Source organism: Apaloderma vittatum, unplaced genomic scaffold (genome assembly GCF_000703405.1).
Source record: "Apaloderma vittatum isolate BGI_N311 unplaced genomic scaffold, ASM70340v1 scaffold3078, whole genome shotgun sequence".
Taxonomy (NCBI): Eukaryota; Metazoa; Chordata; class Aves; order Trogoniformes; family Trogonidae; genus Apaloderma; species Apaloderma vittatum.
Genome location: NW_009728876.1, coordinates 38,441 through 63,888, shown reverse-complemented (window position 1 = coordinate 63,888; position 25,448 = coordinate 38,441). Strand labels below are relative to the sequence as shown.

At 36.5% G+C, this 25,448-nt stretch overlaps 1 protein-coding gene across 1 annotated transcript in view; it reads right to left on the bottom strand.

Annotated features, from left to right (window-relative positions):
* Nucleotides 1-25,448, bottom strand: part of LOC104277559 (activating signal cointegrator 1 complex subunit 3-like) — a 66,239-nt gene that overhangs the window by 4,208 nt on the left and 36,583 nt on the right. The window contains exon 6 of the mRNA XM_009874230.1: nucleotides 11,138-11,302. Coding sequence (XP_009872532.1) covers nucleotides 11,138-11,302 — 165 coding nt within the window. The remainder of the gene's footprint in view (nucleotides 1-11,137; nucleotides 11,303-25,448) is intronic.

Sequence of the window (25,448 nt, the reverse complement as noted above, 5' to 3'; positions counted from 1 at the left end):
TCATGGGGAGTAAGACTGGTAACTTTTATCTGGCTAAATTCTGTTTAAAACGATATGAGGTTTTACTTGAGATATAGATTTTGAGTTAAAAGTCAAAGGAAATGCTGTGTAATTGAAATAGATGAATTACAAGCGGGTGATTTTCTTCCTTGTTCATTTGGAGTTTTTTTGGCTTTGTCTGGGTTCCCTGGGGCACCACCTCCTCCCGCACTGCCCTTGGTGTCTGCAGGATATTCTCACCTACTTTTTTCCTCACTCCTGTCTCTCTAAACTGCTGCACTGTGGTTTTACCCTGGCCTGAAGGTGTTTTCCCTGAGTCACTGTCACCTTGTCCAAGGGTCCCAGTCATGCCCTGCAGGGGGTCGGCTGGAGCCGGCTGAAACCAGCTGTGTCCGGCCCAGGGCTGCCCCGGCCACTCCTCACAGGGGCCTCCCTGCTGCCCCTGGGGCACCTGTACCTGGTACAGGTTTAATTTTTATACACTTAATATTTGTACCTTTTTTTAAAAAGCACACTTGAGTGTGTAAGAACAGTAACCACTGGCTGATATATTTATCCTGTTCTTTGTTCACCAACACTTGATAATAAGTACAACAATCTGGAGGTGTAACTGAGCTTCAGCCTGGAAAACATTATTGAATTTTGCTAAATTCAATAATAATTTTTTTTCAAATCCCCTAAGAGCCTGAAATCACTGGTTTGAAAGCACGTTCAGTTCCATTCCAAGGTAGGAAAGCATTTCAAGTATTTAAACAATTAACAAGAACTCTGCTTAATAACCGTGGAAGTATGATTTTTTAAAAGCATTTAACTGTAAGCTGTTTGTTCAGAGTTTTCTTTCAAGACATAAAAAATGCCTAGAGAACAGTTACAGCTTACCGAGATTTGTCACTCTCAAAACCTTTGTATAAAAGAAGCCTTTTAATTCCACTGATCTGGCAGTCGGCCCTGAAGTTAAGGAGTAGGTTGAAAACCCTGAATTACGATTCCACATGAAAAACGCAGCAGAGAGTTAACTCGAGCAACTATAATTACTAATATGTATAGCATATTTTAAAACAAAATACACCTTTGCATACATATACTTGTGCATATGTATATAGTACCTACACAATTTTTTCAATTTATAAATTTAAAGTTTGCAAATTAATTGGACTATTAGTTTTGTATTTATATCAAGGAAAAAAATCAAGTCAGAGTGCTACAAGAAATCAGGTAATCAGCAACCTTTTGCTCTATCATTTGTGTCTTCACACTTAAAAGAAGACTATTAAGACTCTAAATCATTCCATCAATTTCCTTCTTTCAAGGCCACCTAAAAAAAAAATCTTTCTTCTTTTATATCCACTTAGCAACACAAAATATCAATAATTAATATATATCTCAAAATAATCAAGAAGCAAAAAAGCTGTATTTACCCTAAAAGACCAATGTATCATAACAATTCTCCCAATTATTTTTCACTTACACTAAATTCAACCTGTAACCTAAAACCTTATCTATCTGCACATCATCACATACATATGCAGAATGTTTTGTTTATTCTTTTAATTATACATGGCAATATACAAACAGTGGGGACTAAACCAGTGCTGAACTTAGAAGTCAGAAGAACAAAATTACCTGAATATGCAACTGTAACACATCATTTATTTTTGCATTTTATCTGTGATTATAACTCAGTTTCAATTATTTATCTATTATTCCTCTATCTTAGCACTATAGAGACTTTATTTTTCATAATGGCTTTTAGAATTCTAATGTATTTTTAGAAAAGAGTTCTCTGCATGCATTTTTCAACTACTCTTCTGACTTTACCTTGAAGAGCAAGCATTATTATGCTTTGCTCTCAGATGTTTCTAAAGAAAAGTTAAGTCTTGAAAGTGCATAGATGCCCCTAGTAAATACGGTCCATTCAAACATTAATACTTTTCATATGTTGGATCATTTATTATTTGGTCCTAGAAGTCCCAATCAGAGATTATACCTTCATATACATGACACCATGAACACACAGTCTTCTCCTGAAACTGCAGTAAAAATTCCTGAAACGACATTTTGGATGACAAAGTTCTCTGTTTATATTCCCTAGCACTGGCTGGCTGTAAGCAGCTAAGTGCACTTTCTTCACTACTGGCACATAATTTCAAACATGTTAATCTTCATATGTGTTTAATTAACTCAGTAAAAATATAAGCACCATTTGGAACTTACAAGGCTTTCTTTGGAACACTGAACTGTCACAGTATTTGCACATCATGTTCTTTGAAAGCTTTACTGTATTTTACTGATTTGATGTTACACTGCAAGTAGGAAATAAAATTGCCAGAACTACATTTAATTGACATGTCTAATTAGTATATCTGATTCAGAAGCATTCATGATGGCATGTGGAGAATTGGCAGCATGTTCACCATACACGTTCGCAGAACACAATTATCATACCATGAAATTCCATGTATACAGAAAAAATAAACAGACGATAGCTATCCCAGACCAATTTCCACACTCAAGCATCATCTGCATTTACACTGTAAATGGTAAAGGATCGGGTATAGGAAGTGCCTCTCTGGGTTGTAAATTGATCACAGCACGATCATTTTCTTCCTAATACATTTTAAGATTTGCATATCATCTCATTACATTACAGCTGCCACTTGAGAGCATACAGAGTGTGCATATAGATACTCTTTTATCTGACTTCTAAAATTCTCCCTGAACTTTGTGATCTTGGCAGTCTTCCCATTTCCATGTATTAAAATATCACATTCACAGAATGAATAATAATCAAGCTAGAAAGTATATCCCTGACTGTTCAACTCAAGCACAAAATTAAGTGAAGCAGACGAGTTTATACAATGTAATCTTTGAAGAATTGCCCACTAGTTAGAAATCCATCTGGTATTCAGATGACCCAGGATCAATTCAACACACCCTCTACAGTCAGTCTGTGTGCCCTTCAGATACACACTAAAGACAAGGTACACAGAAAATTAGACACAAGCGTTTTAGTTTTGAGTCTAGATGTGCCAGAAGATGAATTCTTAACACAGGTTCCTGAGTTCCCTGCTCAACAGCAATAAGAACGAAGCATTGCATATGGGGATTCACATTAGCACTTAGATATCCCCCTACTCAAAGAATGGCTCAAAGTGTCAAGCCTGTCACAAGATCTATGTTTCTCCCACTATCCAAAAAAAAAAAAAAGGGAGAAAAAGGGGAAAAAAAAGGGAGGAATTCTTGAAATATAATAAGAAAAAAATTAAGTGTTCCAAAATGAAGTTTGTTAGAATGTTTCACCAGTGTTTACTTGTTTATTGATATCTTGTTTACTGTCTAATGAAAGAATTAAGAAGTTAGTCAATTCACATAAGTGGCAATTTCTCAGTTTTAGGAACAAAAATGGAAAACCCAGTAAAATAGCAAAATCAAAAGTATGTAGTAAAAATGCAATTACTAATACTGTTTTGAAGATTCTACATAGGATGTTATCTACAACTCAAATACTCTGCACTGAATGCATTTGTTACTAGGCAACCACCTAGTTAAGTAATTTTATAAATGAGTTTTACTCTGCTTCCAATGAACCCTGAAAATACTGTGATCTCAGTCTTCCATTTAGAACATATTTAAAAATCTAGAGGACTGAAAAAACGTAACCGTGCAGAAAGCACTATTAGAAGCCATATTATTTTTCCTCAGCTAAGTATGCAGTACTTTGCCTTAAGAAATGACATTGTGAATACACCTATAAAGAGACTTCTATGTCCTGCACAGTGCCATATCAGTTTTTCTTGAATGACAGAAAGCCTTTTCGCGATGCTGTGCTTACTTTGTTCCCAAACTAAGAAACAGAGCAAAATATGAACCCTTCTGCGAACCAGCTTAACTGCTTTACCAACATAAAACATATGATAATCTCTATTACTTTTAAACTCCATGGACATATCACAGAAATGGAAAACATGTTCACATACCAATAGTTAAAAATGACATGCAGAATGACTTCTTGACATCACTTCCATACAAAGTAATAGTAGAGCTTCTGAAGATTAATTCAAATATCTGATACATAACATTTTCCAAACAAGTGGAGAATAGGTTTTGTTTTAAAAAGTTATTTTGTTGTCAAAAAGTCATTTTTACACAGTTGCAGAGTTGCCAGAACAGATAATAAGATAGATTGAGACTTGTGTAAGGCCTTAGACATATGGCTGCACAACATACTGTTTAAAAATAACATCACAGAATAGCAGAAAATGTATTAAATTTATCAGAAGCTGATGAACTGACAGATTTGAAAGAGAATGTATAATCGAAAAACAGCAATTAAAAAGGGATGCCTTTAATTGCTGTCTAAGCCTAACTCTACTCAAAAATTTTACCCATAGTATGCAGTAAATAAAAAATAACTGGTGACAAGAAGAGCAGGTGATTGGCAGAATTAGTCTAACTGACGTGTGCCTCAGCCATACGGATAAACCTAAGTTGATGGTCCCATTCCATCTAAATTTCTTTTAATTTAGCTCATTCTAAAACAGGCCACAGCTGCAAAATGAAATACTGTTGTCAGCAAACTTTCTTACACCAACAAGTGAATCCTGCAGCAACTATAAAGAGGTTTGTCTGAGGACTTAGCAAACCAGCATCTGAATGCAAGCTCTGAAGATGATGAATTAGCAAATTAATTGCAATTTGTAGAGGTATAAAAAGGATAGAACTGAGTAAGAGGAGGAAAACACCCAACCTCTGTATGTGCCACAACCAAAACTAACACCAAAGTTCTATACCCAGTTTTGTTGACGTGTTTTAAAAATACAATTGCAAATATAAGAAAGTTCAGCAAAGAAAGCCCCACAACACTGAAGCTGGAAACAAAAAAAGTGATTGCAGGAGGTTGTTTGGTTTATCCTGTAACAAAAGATGTTGAGAAAATTGATATCAAAGAGACAAAAGACTAACAGCAAGTCACCCAGGAAGAGAAATGAAGAACCAAATGAAATACCAATGTCATTCTAGTCCCAAAAGACACATATGAGAACTACACTGGACTACCATTAGACTCAAAATAAATAGATCTAGTCAATTCTTTTTAGGTCATTAGCTATCAGCCTTACTTTTTTTTTTTCAAACTACTTATTCTAAGCACATAAACATTCCTAATTTGACAATTAGGCATTTGGCTTGTGAGTGAGAAACCTCAGAACCTTTTTGCTTCTTATTTCTAGTAAAGAGGTAGAAATAGAACCAAAGGGAAAGAAAAGAAAAAGGCAGATGAGACAATAAGGAACTAAAGAGACTGACAATCATAGAAGGCGTTGGACTGGAAGGGACCTTTAAAAGTCATGTAGCCCAACCCTCCTGAAGTGAGCAGGGACATCTTTAACAGATCAGGTTTCCCAGAGCCCCATCCAACCTGACCTTGAATGCCTCCAGGGATGGGCCTCCACCACCTCTCTGGGCAACCTGTCGCAGTGTTGTAGCATCCTCATTGCAAATAACTTCTCCTGATGCCTATTCTAAATCTACCCTGCTCTAGTTTAAAACCATTGCCCCTTGTCCTGTCACTAGACATCCTTGTAAGCAGTCCCTCCTCAGCCTTCCTGCAGGCCTCCTTCAGTGCATCCAGAGCAAAGAAAACTATGTGACAGCTGAGAGAGAGAGTTTCTTAAATGAGGTGTCATGAGAGAAGGAAGCTCAGAAGGAAACATAAGAATTCCCAGGCGAAGGAGAACAACTCCACCATGTCTTGGTCACTGCAGCCAAGGCTGCCTTTGATCTTTATATCCTCAACAAGCCCCTCCCTAGTTGGGGAGTACGAGGTACAGCAGAGCACACCTCCTTGTTGGCTCCTCTACCACCCGCAGGAGGAAGTTCTCACTAACACACAACAGGAGTCCCCTGGGTTGCTTCTCCACCCTATGTTGAGTTGCTTATTATTTATTGTGCAACACTGTTGATCTAATACATAAACACAAAGCAATTGAAACTTGAATTTGAATAAGACTATGATGAGAAAAATATTTGCTGCCTAAGATGGGAGCTTTGGTTCCCCAAAATCTGAGGAACCTTTCACAGTTTTCTTTTATTTCATTTCTCATTCACATAGTTACGTGAAAGTATCAAAACTCACATATCACTGAAGTGTATTGAGTACACTTTCTGTGAAAAAATACCCGTAAGCAGCAAAAAGTCATCAGAATCTCTGAATAATTACGACAAAATAATTCAGTGTCCTTCAAAACCGGTCAATTTTTTTCTTTCAAGCTAATAAGCTTAGTAGATATTACAGAAGTGTGGAAAGTTTGATTAAAAAGTTTAAGCTTTTCAGTTTTACATCTGCATTATGCTCTAGACTAAAACTTTAAACATCAAAGCTATAAATTCGATTCAAAGAAGTTGTTTGATGTTATACCTAGAGTATATAACAGAGCTCAAAGCAATTTTCCCACCATAATGTTTAGCAAAGTCAATTTGAATCATTTGCAAAACCATTTGCTAAAATTTGAAAAGTGCAAACATGGACAAATATGCTGTTCATTCTGTTATGAATAAAACTGTCAGCAATTCCAATATATATACACCTTCTAGGTTAAAAAAAGAAGAAAAAGAATTCAAAAAATGCTATAAGTTAAAACGAACACATTAAAGTCTTACAGTAAGTGGTGTGACTCAGCGTTCATCTAGGGGAAAGTACCACAATAATTCAAGTATTTTGAGGTACAAATTAGGACATTCCTTTTTCTTGAGAATATATTTGTAAAGCTGTATCTGTACAGCATAAGAATACAGATCTCAAAACATTATTTTCTGGTACAGCTGTAGGCCCAAGTAGCTGGCTGAATGCTGATTCTTAAAAAGATCAAAACACAAAATTCCATTGTCTGTTTTTCTATTATCTACCATCTAAGCAAAGCAACCCTCACGCACTCCAACAAAACAAGAGAGATGCTTTTTCTATAAGACAGGATAACAAGCCCTGCTGAATGGAAAAGGCACTGCATGATACATCCTGACCTGCACAGGATCATTGTCTCATATACAAGCTACAGAAGTACAACCGAGACGAAACTGTAGGTACACACCATTATTAGAGTAGCTACGAGTGATTTATTGAAAAGGCTGAAGTAATATTCGAAGGAATTTATCACAGTTCTGTCCTAGAAGTGACACAAGAAATGACTGTTCCAGGTCAGACCAAAAACCCAACTACTTGAATATCCTGTCTCCCACAGTGGCCAAAAGGGACCATACAGAAACTGGGAAAATGTCCATGGTATTTGCCAGCATAGAATCAGTTCCTACAGCCTCCAGTCTAATCTAATTACTATTAATCTGCAATGGATTTTTCTTTGAATTACTTGTCTAATCAATTTCAGAACTCCTCCACTACAAATAAAGAAAATCTAGTCAATATTTCTGATGTCTTATGCCAGTATACAAATTAGATTATTGATGTCAGCAATTACTGCAGTGGTGTAAACAGCATAAGGTTATAAATACATGTTGTCAATGTTTCGAGCTTCTTCTTGTTTGTTTGTTTGGTTTGGTTTTTAAAGAACTGACCAACTATGCTCCTGTGCGCATGAATATTGCATGAGTATGATGTCTCTATATATATCAATGAAAAATATGGTCCAGAACTCCTTTCAGACAGGCTGGATCAGAGTTTAATGTTTCATACATTCCCTCGCTAAAGCCAGATCACCTAGAGCACATTACACAGGACTGCATGCAGGTGGGTTTTAAATATCCCCAGAGAAGAAGACTCCACAACCTCTCTGTGCAGCCTGTTCCAGTGCTGTGTCACCCTCACAGTCAAGAACTGATGTTTAGATGGAACTTTCCGTGTTCCAGCTTGTGCCTGTTGCCCCTTGTCCTGCCACTGGGCACTACTGAAGAGTGTCCAGCTCCATCCTTCTTGCACCCACCCTTTAGATATTTATAGACACTGACAAGATCTCCTCTTAGTCTTCTGTTCTCCAGTGTAAAATAGTCCCAGCCCTCTCAACCTTTCCTCGTAAGAGAGATGCTCCAGTCTCCCAGTCATCTTTGTTGCCCTCCACTGGACTCTGTCCAGTAGTTCTCTGTCTCTCTTAAACTGGGAAGCCCAGAACTGGACACAGTACTCCAGCAGCAGCCTCACCGGGGCAGAAGAGAGGGGGAGGATGACCTCCCTTGACCTACTGGCCACACTCTTCTTAATGCAGCCCAGGATAACATTGGCCTTCCTGGCCACAAGGGTTCATGGTTAACTTATTGTTTACCAGGACTCCAAGACCCTTCTCCTCAGGGCTGCTTTCCAGCAGGTCGACCTCTAACTGACACTAATACATGGGGTTGTGCCTCCTCAGGTGCAGGACTTTATATTTGCCCTTGATGAATGTCATTAGGTTCCTCTCTGCCCAACTCTTCAGACTGTCCAGTCACGCTGGATGGCAGCACAGTCCTCGGGTGCATCAAGTCACACCTCCCAGTTTTGTATCATCAGCAAACTTGCTGAGGATACACTCTGTTCCCTTGTCCAGATCACTGATGAATATGTTGCCAGACCCAAGACCTCTGGGGAACACTGCTGGTTACAGGCTCGACCCTCCGAGCCCTGTTACTCAACCAGCTCTCAATCCACCTCACTGTCCACTCATCTAACCCACACCTCCTGAGTTTCCTAAGGAGGATGCTATGGGAGACAGTGTCAAAAGCCTTGCTGAAGTCAAGGTGAATGACATCCACTGCTCTCCCCTCATCTAACCAGCCAGTTATGACACCTACAGAAGGCTATAAGATTAGTCAAACATGATTTCCCCTTGGTGAATCCATGTTGACCTCTGCCAGTAACTTTCTTTACTTCCACATGTTTAGAGATGACATCCAGAATGATCTCCTGGCTTTAGTTCCTCCTCCAGGGATGATAATGAATTTGTACCAAAATGTTTAAAAGAGAACTATGAGAAGGGAACAGAACCACAGGAATGTACCAAATATTTTTTTTTGCAAAATATCATTAAAGCGTTATTAAATATGATAGTAGATGTTTTATGTGTAAAACTATCTTTTTTAGTCACCAAATAGAAGTTCCAGTAATTTCATAATTAGTTATGGATGCATTCTGCAAACTTCAGAGAGCTTGCAGGCTCAGATGCTGCAGTATAACATTTCAGTGTAACTTTTTAAAATTAACCCTCTTATTTGTTTCTGTAATGCAAAAGTAAAGCAGTTGTAAAAAATGTCTCCTGTTTCTTTGTCCCTAAACTCTCCGGGAAGCTTGCAATTCAAAACATTTTTGTCTTGAATTGTTTTCTACTGCATAATTCTATATATTTCTATAAGTGGTGTTGTTTTCTGTTTAACTGTGGAGATTTTTTAGTGTACTTTTATACTGTAAATTTTTACACTCTTCAACTACCTTCTTGTAAAGAATCACAGCGGTCTCCATTATTGCCTTTCTTATCAACTTAGAATCAACAAGGTCTTCAGAAAGGTGGCAGGATAGCTCATTTCAAGATTTGTGCTCTATTTTTCTTCCCAACCGTTTCACTTACGGAAGGGTTACAAATGAATAGCTTCAATGCCAGATAAATTAAACTCCAATTTGGTAGTAAAACAAACCTAGTAGTCCTAGAAGATTAAAGCATCCTAGAGAGCTATTTTTTAAATCAGTGCTGAAGCAAGACACTTCTATATTACAATAAATATATACCAAGGGTAAGATTCCATACTCAGTACACAATTCCCTCAGATTCTATATTCCTTAAATTACCTGCACAGGCTTGACACAAAAGGAAAGGATCTATGGGACATTTGTGTCCAAAACAAAGCAGAAGCAGGATGCCAAACTGAATAATGTAGGGCAGACAAAATGTCTCTAGACATCTATTTTGGACAGCTGAAGCCTATGCTGCAAGTCACATAAAAGTTCACATTAAAAAATAAATGAGTCTTCTAATGAAGACAACGACCATCAGGGTCACTGCTAAAAGCTGAGATGCTTTACTTCAAAGACACCTAAAGAAAACGGTTATTAAAACCATTTAAGAAAGAAAAACCAGTATCAAATAGGTTAAGCTTTAATGCCTTTGAGGTAGTCTAAACTTTAAACGCTCTACTCTCCATTAAAAAACTCTCAACCTTTCCAAGTTTAGCTTCTTCTAAGGAATTACTACTTCTGCTTTCCTTTATACAGAAATGTTACAATTTCTGTAATGGATCACAGCAGACAGACGTTCTACTCTTTCTTAGAGCTGGAATCAGCTGATTCAGAGAGGCTTAACTAAGTAGTGTAGCCTTACCAAGGAAAAACATCCTGAAAGCTATGAGGCTTTAAATAATTAACTTGCTATAAAGAGAGCCATAACAATACCAGTTATGGTTATTTTTAATCTGTTACAGATTATTTGTATTGACATACTTTTGCTCTGCATGAAAAGTGCAATTTATCCTCTCTGTAACATTGTTCGTCCTAATTTCACCCTTTTTATTCATCTCTAAATTCCACATTTTATTTTTCCTGTAAATGCACATCTCACCATTGAGACCAATCTTATTTATTACCCAACTCTGAACGCTTCTTTAGCACAAGATTTCAGAAAAAAACTCCCACATATTCATCCTTTTCTTCTTCTGCCTTTTCAAATCTTAGTATTTAAAAAGTATGACTAAAGCTTAGGGAAAAAAAAGGATTAATCACGCTAAAGTAAAAATTATATAGTATTTTTCAGGCAGTGTTGAAAGTTTATTCTTAATTAAAAAAAAGCAAATTCTCCTAGGAAAACTGCTAATTAAAAATTAGCACTCCTAGTAAGAAAATATGTTCAATTTTGGTTATGTTAAAACATCAAACTGATTATTATTTGTTTAAAAAAGTTTAATTTTGCTGTTACTTGTAGATTAAGTAAATAAATTGTAAGTAAAGAAATAGCTTTGAAATAAACTATGCATCCTAGAAATCTGATAGTGCTATAATACAGAAGAGAAGGTAGAAAGCATTTTTTTCTTTATTCTTAGAATAGCTATAAAATAAACTGTAATCTGCGTAACATTTTGATTTCATTGTCTATGTATTTCTCCTTCTTCACCGAAACCTATCTATTCTTGACAAAAAAAAAATTATTTTGAAGATTTTTTTTTTTGCTCTTACCTGACGTAAAGTACGAGCTACTATACTTTCAAGTACTGGCCCTCTGTCTTCATGCAATAGATGAACTTCATCAAGAATCAGGAGTTTTACCAGCTGCGAGAGGGCTACGTCACCAACACTTTTTCTTGTCACTACATCCCATTTCTCCGGAGTAGTCACAAGCATCTAGTAAAGCAGAAAAAAAAGTAATATTAAGCATTTACAACGAAAAATCTAGATTCAAATTTATAAGAAAGTACAACTTTATTTGATAAAGTATTTTTAAATAAATTACCAACTTCCCCTCCACGTGGATTAATTTCTCCTGACAGATTTTGATTCCGAGGTTATTTTAATACAAATTTTAGTATCAAGGCCTTTGACTCTTACAATATGACATCTATATTTTTCCTTTCAATAAATATTTTTCTGTAATCCTACTTAAAGAAAAAACGAACAAACAATAATAAATACACTTTAATATTTATTATTCGATGAACTCATGCTTCACATCACAAATAAGAACTGAGTCTACCAATCAGTCAGAAAAAGATGTATCTAACGCCTATTAGTTCTTTCACAGTTAACATGTTTTATGATTGGGCTTTCTCTTAACTTCAGATGTTAACAAAACACTAAGATAACACACATTTCAACCTTAGAGATGATAATGCTTCTACAGAAAATATAAATACTAGTAAACTCCTAAAAAAGCTCACACACATGACAATTGTTTTCATCTAGTCAGCATTTGCTATATTCTAAGCAGCCATGATAAAATACTAAAAAAACATAAATTAAGAGTTGACCAGATACTATCAGCATCTGATCTCAAATTTGACCAGGTAACATAAGCCCAACAGGAAAAAAAAAAATCCTACTATCTGTGAAAAAACAATGTTCAAATACGAAAAATGAAGATTGCTGCACTAGATCCCAGAGTGACAACAAAAGAAAATATCAAGACAAGTTAGGGGGCCTCCAAATGTGGTGCTCCACATGGTATACATTAATATTACCAAAACCAGTTTCTTATCACAGAAATTATACAATGGAAGGTGTAAAAATGCCAGGTAATTATAAATAATGCTTCAGGGCTCTGGCTAAGGAAAACAGACACAGAGAGATAACAGTGACTTTATAAAACCTTTATGAAACCTGTTAGTCCAAATTTGAGCAAAAGCATTTCTCATCATCAGAACATTTAATTATCTCAAGTACCATCAGCATATTAAGAGCTTTCAGAAAGCAACTGAATTGCTGTCTCAACATTTTCGAAACCCAGCTTGACAGACTTCATAGTTAACAGAATCAAAAAATGCTTGAGGTTGGAAAGGACCTCTAGATGTCAAGCAATCAAAGAATATCAAGACGGACATCACAATGACATCAGTCAGCTCCCTCAGCTCTCATGGATGCATCTCATCAGAGCCCATGGACATACGTATGCCCAGTTTGCTTGAGAATTTCTTCACCTGATCCTTGTCCACCAAGGTTACATTGTACTTGCTCCAGACTTTTTTTCCCACTTCATTCCTGGAGACTGGTCTTGTCAGTAAAGACCAAGGCAAAGCAGGCATTCCATACCTCAACCTTTTTGATGTCCTGTGTAACCAGGTCCCTTGTCTCATTGAGCAACGGGCCGACATTTTCTTTAGTATTTCTTTTGTTGTCAGTCTTGTCTCTCTGTTCCTCTGAGGTTACATGTCCTTGCTTCTATCCTCTGAATGCTTCTTTATTGTGTTTGAGTTTGGCCATGAGCAACTTGTTCATCCATGCAGGCTTCCTGGCATTTTGCCCTCCTGAAGCCCAGGGCTGTGAGCTCACTTTTTGCACTGTTTCTTCTGCTCAGGATCCTGAACTCCATAATCTCATAGTCACTGCAGTCAAGGCTGCCTTTGGTCTTCACATAAAGAAGTCCTTGCTCACTGCACAGGGGTTGGACTAGATGACCTTTGAAGGTTCCTTCCAGCCCAACACATTCTATGATTCAAGATTCTATGATCCCCAATGAGCCCCTCCTTGTTGGACAGTATGAGGTACAGCAGAGCACCTCTCCTCGTTCGCTCCTCTATGACCTGGATGAGGAAGTTCTCATTAATGCACTCCAGGAACCTCCTATATTGCTTACATCCTGCTGTGTTTCTTTCAAAATATTAGCAAATATGCATTTTACAAAACATATGCATTTATGAATACTTTTTCGTTCACTTATCTCCATAAGATATATCCTGATATTTATTCTCAAGAGAAATATTTTTTCCACACTGCCTCACAACATTGTTCCAGTCCAATTACTTTATCGTCAGAATATATCAATGTTTACTAATTATCAAGAACTACTACTGAAGAGACTTTGTAATACCACAGAAAAAGATGTTCCTGTCCTGCAATATTTAAAACTTAACACATGAAAGACTTACTGACTCACTAATATCACTGAGAGTGGTGCAATTTGGGGCTTTTTTCTGTGTTTTGTTAAAATAGGACTGCATGCATTTGGTTAACAAATATAGATTTTTCAAATGCTTGTACAAAATAGTAGGTGTAAAAATATATGACCATAACTTACAAACTGAATTGTAACACTACTACAGATGCAACTGTTGGCACTTTAAAATGAGCCATGTCAACCACAAAAAATTAACAGCAGTACCTCCTCAGAACATTAATTAGCAAACAGCGAGGAAACATATTTAGCAATGCATATTAAGACTTTAAGGTGTGAAATACTACAAATGCAAGCTACTTAGCTGATTTGCTAAATCTAAATTGGCAATGTCCAGATCACAGTGTTTGTGCTTTGGGTTTTTTTTGATGTCAGTCACATTATCAGGATATATATTTAAAATGGTACTACTAATTCTTTTGTTTCTGAGCAATGTTTAAGTTTTCATTATAATGGACTTTTACTTTCATCTTATTTTAAAACAGTCATGTTATGTAAAGTAATGACTTGAATTAAAAGGTACACTTCATATACTGTCTCATTTAGTAAGACCAGAGATCTCTAGAGAATGTCTTGCCAGAAAATGACTGCTTCTTATATTTATTTTGCAGAAAGAAATTACAGTTGAGAAAAAAATTCCTCAAACAAACACAAACAAATCAGCTTTGCACTTTCAAACCATAAATTGTACTCAAATATAAAAAGTGCTAATTAACAATATCAGCTAAAAGAAAATGTTGACTATCAGCAAATGTTAACAAAACTACAGATTATTTTTTCAATTAAAATAATAAACAAAGCAGCATTATGATCCATCACATAATTAGTTTTAAATGTGGTAGCAGCATTTTTTTTTAAATTACTTTTCAGAGACAACATATTTTATCCACAAAGTTATAAACTCAAAACTCAGATTCAGCAAAAGAATTCTGCTTTCTGTTTCGGGGAAAGGGAAGGACATAGGAATGTAGTCTTAAAACATTTTTTCAATATTTTCTTTTTTTAGTCTGACATATCAGCACACTGAGAAGTATGCTCATCTATATTGCTATTTCACAACTTCACCTATCCCAGTATTGAAATAGCAAGAAAATAAAGTGTCACATTTGCTTAACAAACTGCAATACAAAAGACATTTCAATCTGGTTTTAGTATTAGGGTATGGCCAAACAGAAATGGATTAACTGCCAATATTTTTACTGTCAACTTAAATTTTTCTCTGTACATACAATTCTCCTTTTCCAACACTTTTTAAGTAACCATCAGTAACTATTCCACACTGACATTTTCTACTAGGGAAAAAGTACACTTATCACCAAGTCTTTTGTCTTAGGTGAGCACGGCTGCTCAATTTCACTTTTGTAACAACAAAAAAAAAAGAGGTAAGTCTACAAAAATAATAAACCTTTCAACCCAAAATTATTTCATTTAGCTTTGGAGTTATTTAAGATATCCCTACATTACTTGATACGACGTTCAGGTAAGAACTCAAACAAAAAAGTCTGAACCGATAAAAAAAGTCAAAAGAGAAGTTGCTAGCTGGTAGGTTCAACATCAATTGACAAAATTTTGAGTGACTGTGAAAATGTATTTTTCTATAACTGCATGATTTGCTAACTATTTTTATCAGTTTCTCTTCTGTCCCTTTAGAAGCCAGACTTCACAGTAAGAGGAAGTTACAGCTTTGCCATAGTTTCAGAAGATAAACATGTCGAAAAATGGTGGGTTTTGTTGTTATCTGGGGTTTTTATTAGTGTGAAAAGGTTTATGGTCTCACTGAAATCTTAAGAGTCCAACATTAGTTTCTAGCAGTTGGCACAGCCTGCAGGTTTACCTTTCAATAGCTCACTTGCAATACTTTAAATTTATTTGCAGCTTTTAAGTTCTCCCAAACACATTTTGCACAAGACTAATATCTGACTTATGCTGGAAAATAATTTGCACACACTCTAAGGCTAGTCAAACTATAGTAATTCCCTCAAATCCACACTCCCACAAGTCCAATCCTCATATGGAAATACTGCAGAACTACATAAAATACTTAGTTATAATGTCCTATACTACAAAATTCACTGCTTTTAAGTTCTTCAAGACCATCCAGTTTTTATTTCTTTGGCCACTTCAGCTTCTTTGTCTGCCATTTCACAGAATCACAGAATGTCAGGGGTTGGAAGGGACCTCAAAAGTCCCTCTAGTCCAACCCCCCTGCCAGAGTGCAACCCCCTGCCAGAGGGGGACCCCCAAAGGCAGCCACACAGGAACGCATCCAGGCAGGTTTTGAATGTCTCCAGAGAAGGAGACTCAACACCCTCCCTGGGCAGCCTGTGCCAGTGCTCTGTCACCCTCACAGTAAAAAAGATTTTCCTAAGGATTTTTTGGAACCTCCTTTGTTCCAGCTTGTACCCATTGCCCCTTGTCCTGTCATTGGACATCACTGAAAAGAGCCTGGCACTGTCCTCCTGCCAGTCCCCCTTGACATATTTATAAACACTAATGAGGTCACCTCTCAGCCTCCTCTTCTCCAAGCTAAAGAGACCCAGCTCCTTCAGCCTTTCCTCATAAGGGAGATGTTCCACTCCCTTCATCATCTCTGTGGCTCTGTGCTGGACTCTCTCAAGCAGTTCCCTGTCTCTCTTGAGCTGAGGGGTCCAGAACTGGACACAATATTCCAGACGTGGCCTCACCAGGGCAGAGTAGAGGGGCAGGAGGACCTCTCTTGACCTAGTAGCCACCCCCCTTCTAACACACCCTAGGCTGCCATTGGCCTTCTTGGCCACGAGGGCACATTGCTGGCTCATGGTCATCCTGCTGTCCACCAGAACCCCCAGGTCCCTTTCCCCTATGCTCCTCTCCAGCAGGTCAGTCCCCAACCTACACTGGTACCTGGGGTTGTTCTTTCCCAAGTGCAAAACTCTACACTTGCCTTTGTTGAACTTGGTAAGATTTCTCCCCATCCAGCCCTCTAGCTTATCTAATCTTCTGTGCTGTCATACATACAATAAAACAAAACTCAGAACCACCCTCCCCATAAACTTTCTAATTACTATGATTTCCAGAAAAGAATTAGAAAAGACCTAGGCCAATCTTCTTATCTCCCATTTTTTATCAAAGTAACATGTATAAAAAACTGATTGACTTGCATCTCAGCTTAAATATCAACTGGGATGCTACAAGAAAGGGACTGGTGTTCCATTTTTGTTTTAGACAAAATACCATTCCATTTATAAAAAAGAGCAAGAACAGTTGGTTGTGAATCATCAGGTTAGTAAATTAAATTCTCCCTGCCCCATTATCTTAAAAGTGGATTCGCAAAATAGTCTACCTTACATCTGTTCAAACCTTTCTGGAAGGTAAGGCACCATTAGCAAAGCAGGCGTGCACAGCAGATTTTAAACATGTTCTCATTTCAGATTTTTGATTTATCAGACCTGATAACAACCTAAATTTTGGGACAGACAATGGGTTTATAGAAGTTTGCATATTGTGATTGAGTAAACACCCTACAAACCAAATCACATCTTTGGCAATTTCTCCTCAAACAAAATTTTATAAGTTTTTATTGTTGATGCACATGACAAAGAGAATCCAACCATTATTTAAATACAAGACTTTTGAATGAATTGATGAAATTTTTGCAAAGGAAAAGGTATTCCTCAAAATCTTATAGCAGAGATTTTACAGACATTCCCGAGAACAAAAATGACACATTCCCGACAAAGAGCAGGAAGAGAAGATTGAAAGCCAGTCTGCTGTAATCAGTCTCACCCAGAAAGCAGAACTTACTGCCAGTGAGTTGTTGCATAAAATAATTTTTAAAGAATGAATATTAGTAAAAGCTAAGTGTGCAACTGCATGTAGAAGTTTTCACAGACGTTGAAAAACTTCTTTTTTGGGAATTTTTCAGAGAAGCAGGAAATGTCTGTCATCAGGCGTAAGAACCATTACCAACAGTGGTCAATTTTAACATTTAGCTATGACCGTCACTTAAAAGAACCAAACGCAGCAACAGCCTTTGTTCTCAGGCAGGGACAGACGAGTACTCCTCTGTGGTACACAGAATTTTTCTACTACAGCACACCTATAGCTCAGCATAGATTCCATAAAATCATCATCCTGTGGGGCGATAAGAACCTTACTACACAGGTCCATATACTGCGCTGAGTATGCAAGTCCTTTCTAGTAAAGCATTATATTATCTATGACTTGTTTATCCCTATGCCCTGTGCATGAGCACTTTCTTTCTAGAAAGGAACTTTATAATAAGCTCAAGATTATAATGAACAAATCCAGAGGCCTTTGCATGAGGAAAATATTGCAGATGTCAAATGATCATGGTAATAAAGCTTATTTGTTATGGGAAGTTTCCAAAATTAAATTATCTTTCCAAAGCTGGATCGAGATCCACAAACATTTCATGAGCATATGTCATCTCACTCCTGCAGCAACAACAGAGATTTTTCATATTCAAAATACCTATATAAAAGTACTATTTCCTTTTTGCTTTGACATCATTAGAATAGCTGCTAAATGAACAAATACTCCATTTACGTTATCTTCCTCTGTAAAGTTCACAATATTGTTTCTCAAAGCATCAGCTAAACAAGAAACACAAATTTCCACTGTAACTTTACTCTTTATTTACTTTACCCTCTTAATAGCCATATCTTTTTCATTTTGCATTGACATTTCTTCATATCTTTCCCACTTCCTACCGAGTAACTTTAATTATTACTATTTACTTATAACCTTACTTACTTAGCACCTGAACTATTATTACTTACTTATTACAGTATCCTTAGGAAAGCAAAACCAATTCTTATTACAAAAAAAACCACCTGTTGCCTGTGGCTATGTGAGTATCTATCCTTTAAACGCTACCTCCTGCAGTGCTCCTGTGCAATGACCAGTGAAACTGGAGTTACTTGTTTTGCTCTTAGCATAAAAATGTCTGACTGAAGATACCAGAGCCAGAACTAAGGACAGGTAAAGAGACTGAAACAGCTAAAACTCAGCCTGGAAATAACCAAAATACATATTCTCCATCAGAAAATGCATGTTAGGTATTTTAGAAATTTGCCTTTTAACAACACAAATCCACGATTAGGTATGAATGGACATTATTTCACCATTTGCAGAGTAAAAAGAATTCTTTTGCTGGAATTACATGTGATGAAATAAAGCATCATATCAAATATTTGAATTCAGTAAACTTACAAAAAGTAATATTTTCTCAAGTGCTTCGACAATGCTGGAGAAGAAACAATTTTAAGGCCTATTTAATTTCTATATACAGTTAAACAAAACTCACAGTTCATGTACGAAATACAAGCTCTGAGGAAAGCAAGGAACCAGACTCTTTCCATGTTGGTACCTGCAACAAGTTCATCTCCACCACAGCAATTCATCATGGATGGACAGCAATAAAGAATTCTGGTCTGCTGTCTTGACAACTCAAAGACACTCTCGCCAAGATCTCCTTCTGCAGATTTCAAGTAACAGAACTTCCTCGTCTTTATTCCTTTCACCTCGCTCCTGGCCTTCTTTCTTCTTCTCTCACTCACTTATACACATCTGTAATTTCCCTGCACCACACTTGAAAACAGCATTTAAGACTACATGGCTGATCCTAGAGGAAGCTTTGCTCAGTCACAGCCAGCGCTCCTCATCCTCTGACAGCTTTCTGGCTGGGGCACAGGCAACCTACAGAGTTTACTCTATTCATGCTGTAACTATTTATCGTGGTGCTTGGTTCTGGCAACAAATTCGCTGCAAGAGCTTTACTTGTGCAGAAGTGGAGACAGAAAACTGCACACAACCAACATCCACCCAGAGCAGCCTCTCATCGGAATGCAACATATTCTGCCGTCCTACGGGAAGAGCTGCTATGCTGGGGCTTTCTACAATTTGGAAACATTTCCCTTCTAATCAGCGATGCTTTGAAGCCTCTCACATATTTTAATATCAGATACCTGATATCACACCCCAGGAGGGACACTTAACCACTTTGGCACTCCCTGAGGTAAAACTTCATCAAAACATGTTACAAGAGCAGCAGCCTGCAAGTCACTTTCATAATGCTGTTTTTATTCCACTTTTTATTACACTCTTGTTCTGTATGATTTATTCAAGCATTTCACAAAACCTCATGTGAGCAGAAGCTCAGGCAGGGAGTGGAATAAACATACAGAAAGTAAAATTGAGGGCAGCAATTCAAAACAAGAATTTGAGGTAGGAAGGTAGGAAGTAATAAATAATGAATATAAATATTTTGGTTTTCATAAATCAGAGACAACCATGTGATGCTGTGTTTTACATATTTAAAACGGAATTATGTCTTCAGTAAAGCAGATTGCTTACCATACAAAGATACACAGGTGAGCAGTATGCCCATTATTACAATAATGGCAATACAGGATCACATTTGCATACATACATATATAAAAAAGCAACTCAGAAATATTCAAGCTTATACTTACAAAAAGTAACTACATAAATTTTTCCACATTAGAAAGACTCACAGAAGTGCACGTTAGCAGCAATTAGTAACCCACCAAAGCTAACACTAATAATAAATCAACAGTATGTCTAGAAATCAACAAGGGAACAACAAAAATTGTAATAGCTGCCTCTCAGAACTCATTAAAGTGGCTAATGAGTTTTTAACTGAAGAAATGTAACTTTGTTCAACATGTTTTATTTTAGAACTCAATCCCAGGAACTCATGATGATTTAGTCCCTTTACAGAACCCAGCTAGTCCACTTAATGAAAGAGCAACTGATTGATGATGTCCCAGCACATCATGTTAGCAGAGCAAGATATTTACGACACATCCACCATGTACTACTGAACTGATTTTTATTTCAATACTATTTTATTTGTTGTATACTCATTTTCACAGTTAGGAATGACAGATTTAAGTTTGTACATTAAGATTTAAAATTTGATGCTTTCAGCACAGTCCTGGATATCCCAGCAATTAAAAAATTCATTTGTAACTTCCAACACTACTTTTAAACCTCAGTACAAACGACTCTGATAGAGTCAAAATACACTGGAACCAAACCCAGCACAACTAGTCAGGCAGACGAATCAGACAGAATTCTTTTTTGTTGCTGCTGTGAAAGCATTGACAGTTTTTACATTCTTACTAAAAGAATATAAAGCTTCACATGTGGAGTAGTTACATTAATCTGAGGAAAAGCTACGAAAACAATATACATTAGGATCAAAATAGCTGTACTGAGAACTAATATGATAAGAGCACCTGCTCTATGTGTTTTTTCCTAGGAAAATGCAGTCTGTTTAGAGTCAGTACAAACCTTACTTTAACAACCATAGTGAGGAAGAACAGCTTGAATGCTTTATGAAATTTACCTCTTACATTTTAAAATACATAATTATCCACTCAGCCTTCAAGTGTAAATAATGATCTAAATGTTTTAAAGGAGATTGATCCACATTACCCACTTCTCTTTGCTGTTAATCAGTTCACTAATTATAGTTATACTAACCTCTGATATACTACTGTCAGCTCTGATTGATGCCAATAGCTCCCTTAATCAGATCTGACAACTACCAGCAAATGCCTGTCTCTTGAGACACCACATCCAGTCTGCTTGTTTTCAGGTCTTGCCAGTGTTATTTTGCGTTTTCCTCTTCCTCATCCCCTTTTTCATATAGAACAGAGATACAGTAGAGTAACAACAAAACATGAGTGTATACTGTATTTGTGTATTTGAACAATACCTGGGCTAAAACTGACAGTTTGTTTACTGGATAAGAATTTACAAGGGAAAACTAAGTATGAGAACTTTTTTTGGAAATACATTGACGTTTCTGAGAAACACAATATTGTTGCCTGGTCGGTTGTTTGTTTGTTTCATTGGTTCTTTCCTTCTTTTTTCTCAAAGCTGTAAGGAAAAGGGTTTCAAAATCACTCCTCCTTTGTTCTACAGGGAAACTTTAGGCTTGCATTGCACAACTACAGGAGGCAAAGATAAAAGATTACCTCAGCTAAAAACTAGTGTTTTTCCAACATATTTATACCGGTACACTTTTAAGGCTCATCACAATGGCCCTGCATTTCTCATTAATTGCAAATATAAAAAATTCAGAACTACTTTTGTTGGCATAACGATAACCATTTATTTATTTAGAAGGAGTCTGTGTTGCTTTTCCCTGCACTTGAAAATAATCAGTGATCAAATACCTATTCTCTGGAACACAAATATACCTTTTCTCTAGAAGTGAGGAATTGTTCCTCAAGAAGCAGTTGTTCTCGCTCATCTTTTTTCCCCTCTGTGTTCTGCTCCTGTAAAGCATTACCCCAAGACGCAGATTAACCCAGTACTGCGTGAAGATCGACCAGATTGCAACAGTGGTATTTTGTTCCAAATACTCTTTTCAACACATCTTTAGGATGCAAGTCATGGTTATTTTTGTCGTAAACCTTTTTTTTTTGGACAATCAATGCAAATCACTGACTCAGAGGCATAGTAAGTATAAGATGAAGAAAGGCTTTTTGGTTCAGCTGAGCGCTGATGTTAAACCGATATTGCATGAAAAGCCAATTTTGTGACACCTGTTCACAAAACGACAAACCATACACCAATTCATTTGCTTCCATGCAAATGTGATTTCATTAAATTTGCTTTCATGTCTCCACTTCAAAGATAATTATGCATGCTAATATCAATGATAACCAGTGTCAAAGGTGATTGCGACAGATCTACAATATGATTGTGAGATTTATATTCTCGAGTCAATATTAACTAAAAACTAGCACACCTTTTTGATCCTAAAGCACTCAGAGGAAATAGTTTGCTGTTGTAATGAAGGGTTCATATCAAATGGAGTTCCACAGGAGCCTACCCACTTCAGTACTATTGCATATTTTCAGGAGTAATCCTAACAATAGACTAAGATTGTACTCACTAAACTTTCAACTCATATGATGCTGCATGGAGCTGTAAATGCATCGGCGTACGGAGTAAGAATTTTAAATGCCTTAATAAGTTAAAGAACAAATGCATTAATGTATTTAAGTCAGCAATACACCTAGGATGAGATTCACCTTGTCTATGTCACCTGCTAGTTGAGAAATTCACCATCTAAACTAGTTGTCAAGGTTCCCTCTAGATGTTTCATTTAATCTTAGAATGAATTAGCCTTAGAAGTCTTTTCTTCTGTAGCATTCTCCCTACAAGTTTGTGCAACCAGTTTAGACTAGTTGCCTAAATTGTACATGGGTAAAATCAAAAGAGATTAATCTGACCCTTAGGAATATTTATCTCAACAGAAAGAGGATGTAAAAAACCCATCAAAACAGCAGTTGGAGAGCAGACCAGTCTGCACATAAACCAAAAATGCTATGCTACTGGAAAAAAAAAAAAAAAAAAAAAGAAACCTTGGAACAGAAATGCTGTTATTCAGACATGCTAAATAAACCTTCAGCGCTGCTCAGCAACCGTATGACCTTAGGGTAATACATTATGTTTTGGGCAACTTAATTCAAGAAGTGCAAACCAACTGAGAGTCCAGAAGTGAAAAATGAGAATGACTAAACATAAATGAAGCATGAACTTTATGAAAAGTTTAAATGAATCAATGCTTAGGCTAAATAAATGTGACTGAACAGAGATAATTACAAGAGTCTTGAAAAAGTGAACAGCAGTGGCTGAGGAGGAAAGACATTCATATAAAGAAATCAGTAATAATATTTGAGTAGGATTTATATTGAAAACAGAATTCTGTTAATAATAATAACAACTCTTATTATTACAAACTTCTTTCAAATTTCAATTCTAACCTGATGTATATCACTTACAGCCTAAATAATACATTCTAATTATACTTTATATTAATAATTTGATATGCTAGTAATATATACTCTGCTAATACTATATGCCATAATAGATACTATCATACAATTTATACTAATAAAACTCTTATTTTATACTAATACTTTATACTATTACATATACTCTATTTTTATTGCAAATTAGAATATATTTCAATACAGTTACTACATATAAAGTGATTCTTCAGTATCAGAAGTTCTTTAAAAAACTTCAGCAATGTAGTGCAGAAAAAGGTGTACTTTTAAACGCAGTCAAATTTAGTAAGATTATCTGCAATACTTGTATGAATTTTAAGTACAATGTGTTTTGCTTGTTCTACAAATAGTCACAAAACGTTCAACAATGAAAAATATTCTATAACATGCAAAATAAAAACTTAAGAGGATATAAATTCTAAATTGCTCTGGTACTATTTTGTAATTTACTTGCATTTTCAACTGACCAGAAGCTGTTAAATTTGAGAAAGAGCCAAAGAGGCAAACATTCCCTGAGCAACCTGTCCTCAACTCTACTCAAATAAGCTATCTTTTTTGCAGAGGAATATTCACTCAGCAGGCACAGCTGTTATTCTGCAATTTTTACATCTAAATCAAAGATAATTGGACTTCTGAGTACCTTTAAATTGTACTCTGGGAAAAGAGTCTAACTTAATGCATCATTTGCATTAACTATAGAAGACTGCTTTTTATCCTGTAAAATTTACTGTGCTTAAAAAGTATTTGGAAGTGCAAACCAGTTACTCATTTATTTTATAGACATGTGGATTCCTTTTGCACACAACCTTTTCAGCTCTAAAATGCCATTAAAACCAACAAAAGTAAATCATTCTTCTAAGTTGTTCATATATAAAATATTAATGATAACAGATACTCTTGAAAATCATATTCCTACAAGTTTTACTGAAGATTACATCCTCAGTGCCAAAAAAAGGCTCAGAGACAAAAATCTTGTAATAACATTCTATTTGGTGTTTTTAATAAATTCACTAATTATTCATATGGAGATGAAGAGTTAGTACATACCGTGAAGTACTTCAATTTCAGATTCTTTGCGATTAATTTAAGAACTTCAATTGATTCACTCCTAACTTTTACTTATTAAGAGTCACTTCAGAATTTAACACTCAGACAATGTATTTTAAGGATTTTTAGTCTTAGGTTTATATATAAAAATATGAAAAGCATATTGCTTATTAGCCTTCCATCACTGGAAAAAAAAATCTGAAATGTTTTTGACTAAATATCATCTTTAATCACTGTATGGGAACATTGTAACAGGCAAAATGGTGTCTAAAGTGGTGCCTTGCTCATCTTTTATTTATATGTGCAGTAAATATCACATCGGCAGTTCCATCAGCTTTTTCACAGAATGGATAAGGTAGGAAGGCACCTTCAGAGATCTGCCAGTGCAATTTACTGCTCAAAGCAGGGTCACCTAAAGGAGTCTACTCAAGACTCTGTCCAGCCGGGTTTTGAGTATCTCTAAGGTGATGACTCCACAACCCCTCTACTCAAAGCGCCTGACCACCCTCACAGGAAAAAAATAACATCTTATGTTTACAGAGAATTTCCTCTATTGCAGTTCCTGCTCATTGCCTCTTGTCCTCTCACTAGACACTGCTGAGGTCTGGCTCAGCCTTTTTCACACATGAGTACACATTAAATTGATATACATCGATCATCTATCTAAGCCCTCCCATACACCGGCTGAATGACCCCAGATGGCTTTGTGCTTCCTCACGTGTCAGATGTTTCTATTCTCTAGTGACCTTCATGGCTCTTTCCCAGACTTGCTCCAGTATGTCCCTGTTCCTCTACTAACAGGAAGCCCAGAACCAGACCCAGCACTCCAGATGTGTCTCACCAAGGTGGAGCAGAAGGGAAGGACCACCTCCTTCAAGCTGCTGGCAACACTCTTCTGAATGCAGCAGAGATTGAAGGTGACATTGCTGGCTCATCTTCAATTTGCTGTCCACTAGAACAGCCACATCTGTTCTGAGAAGTTGACTTCTAGCTGGTTGGC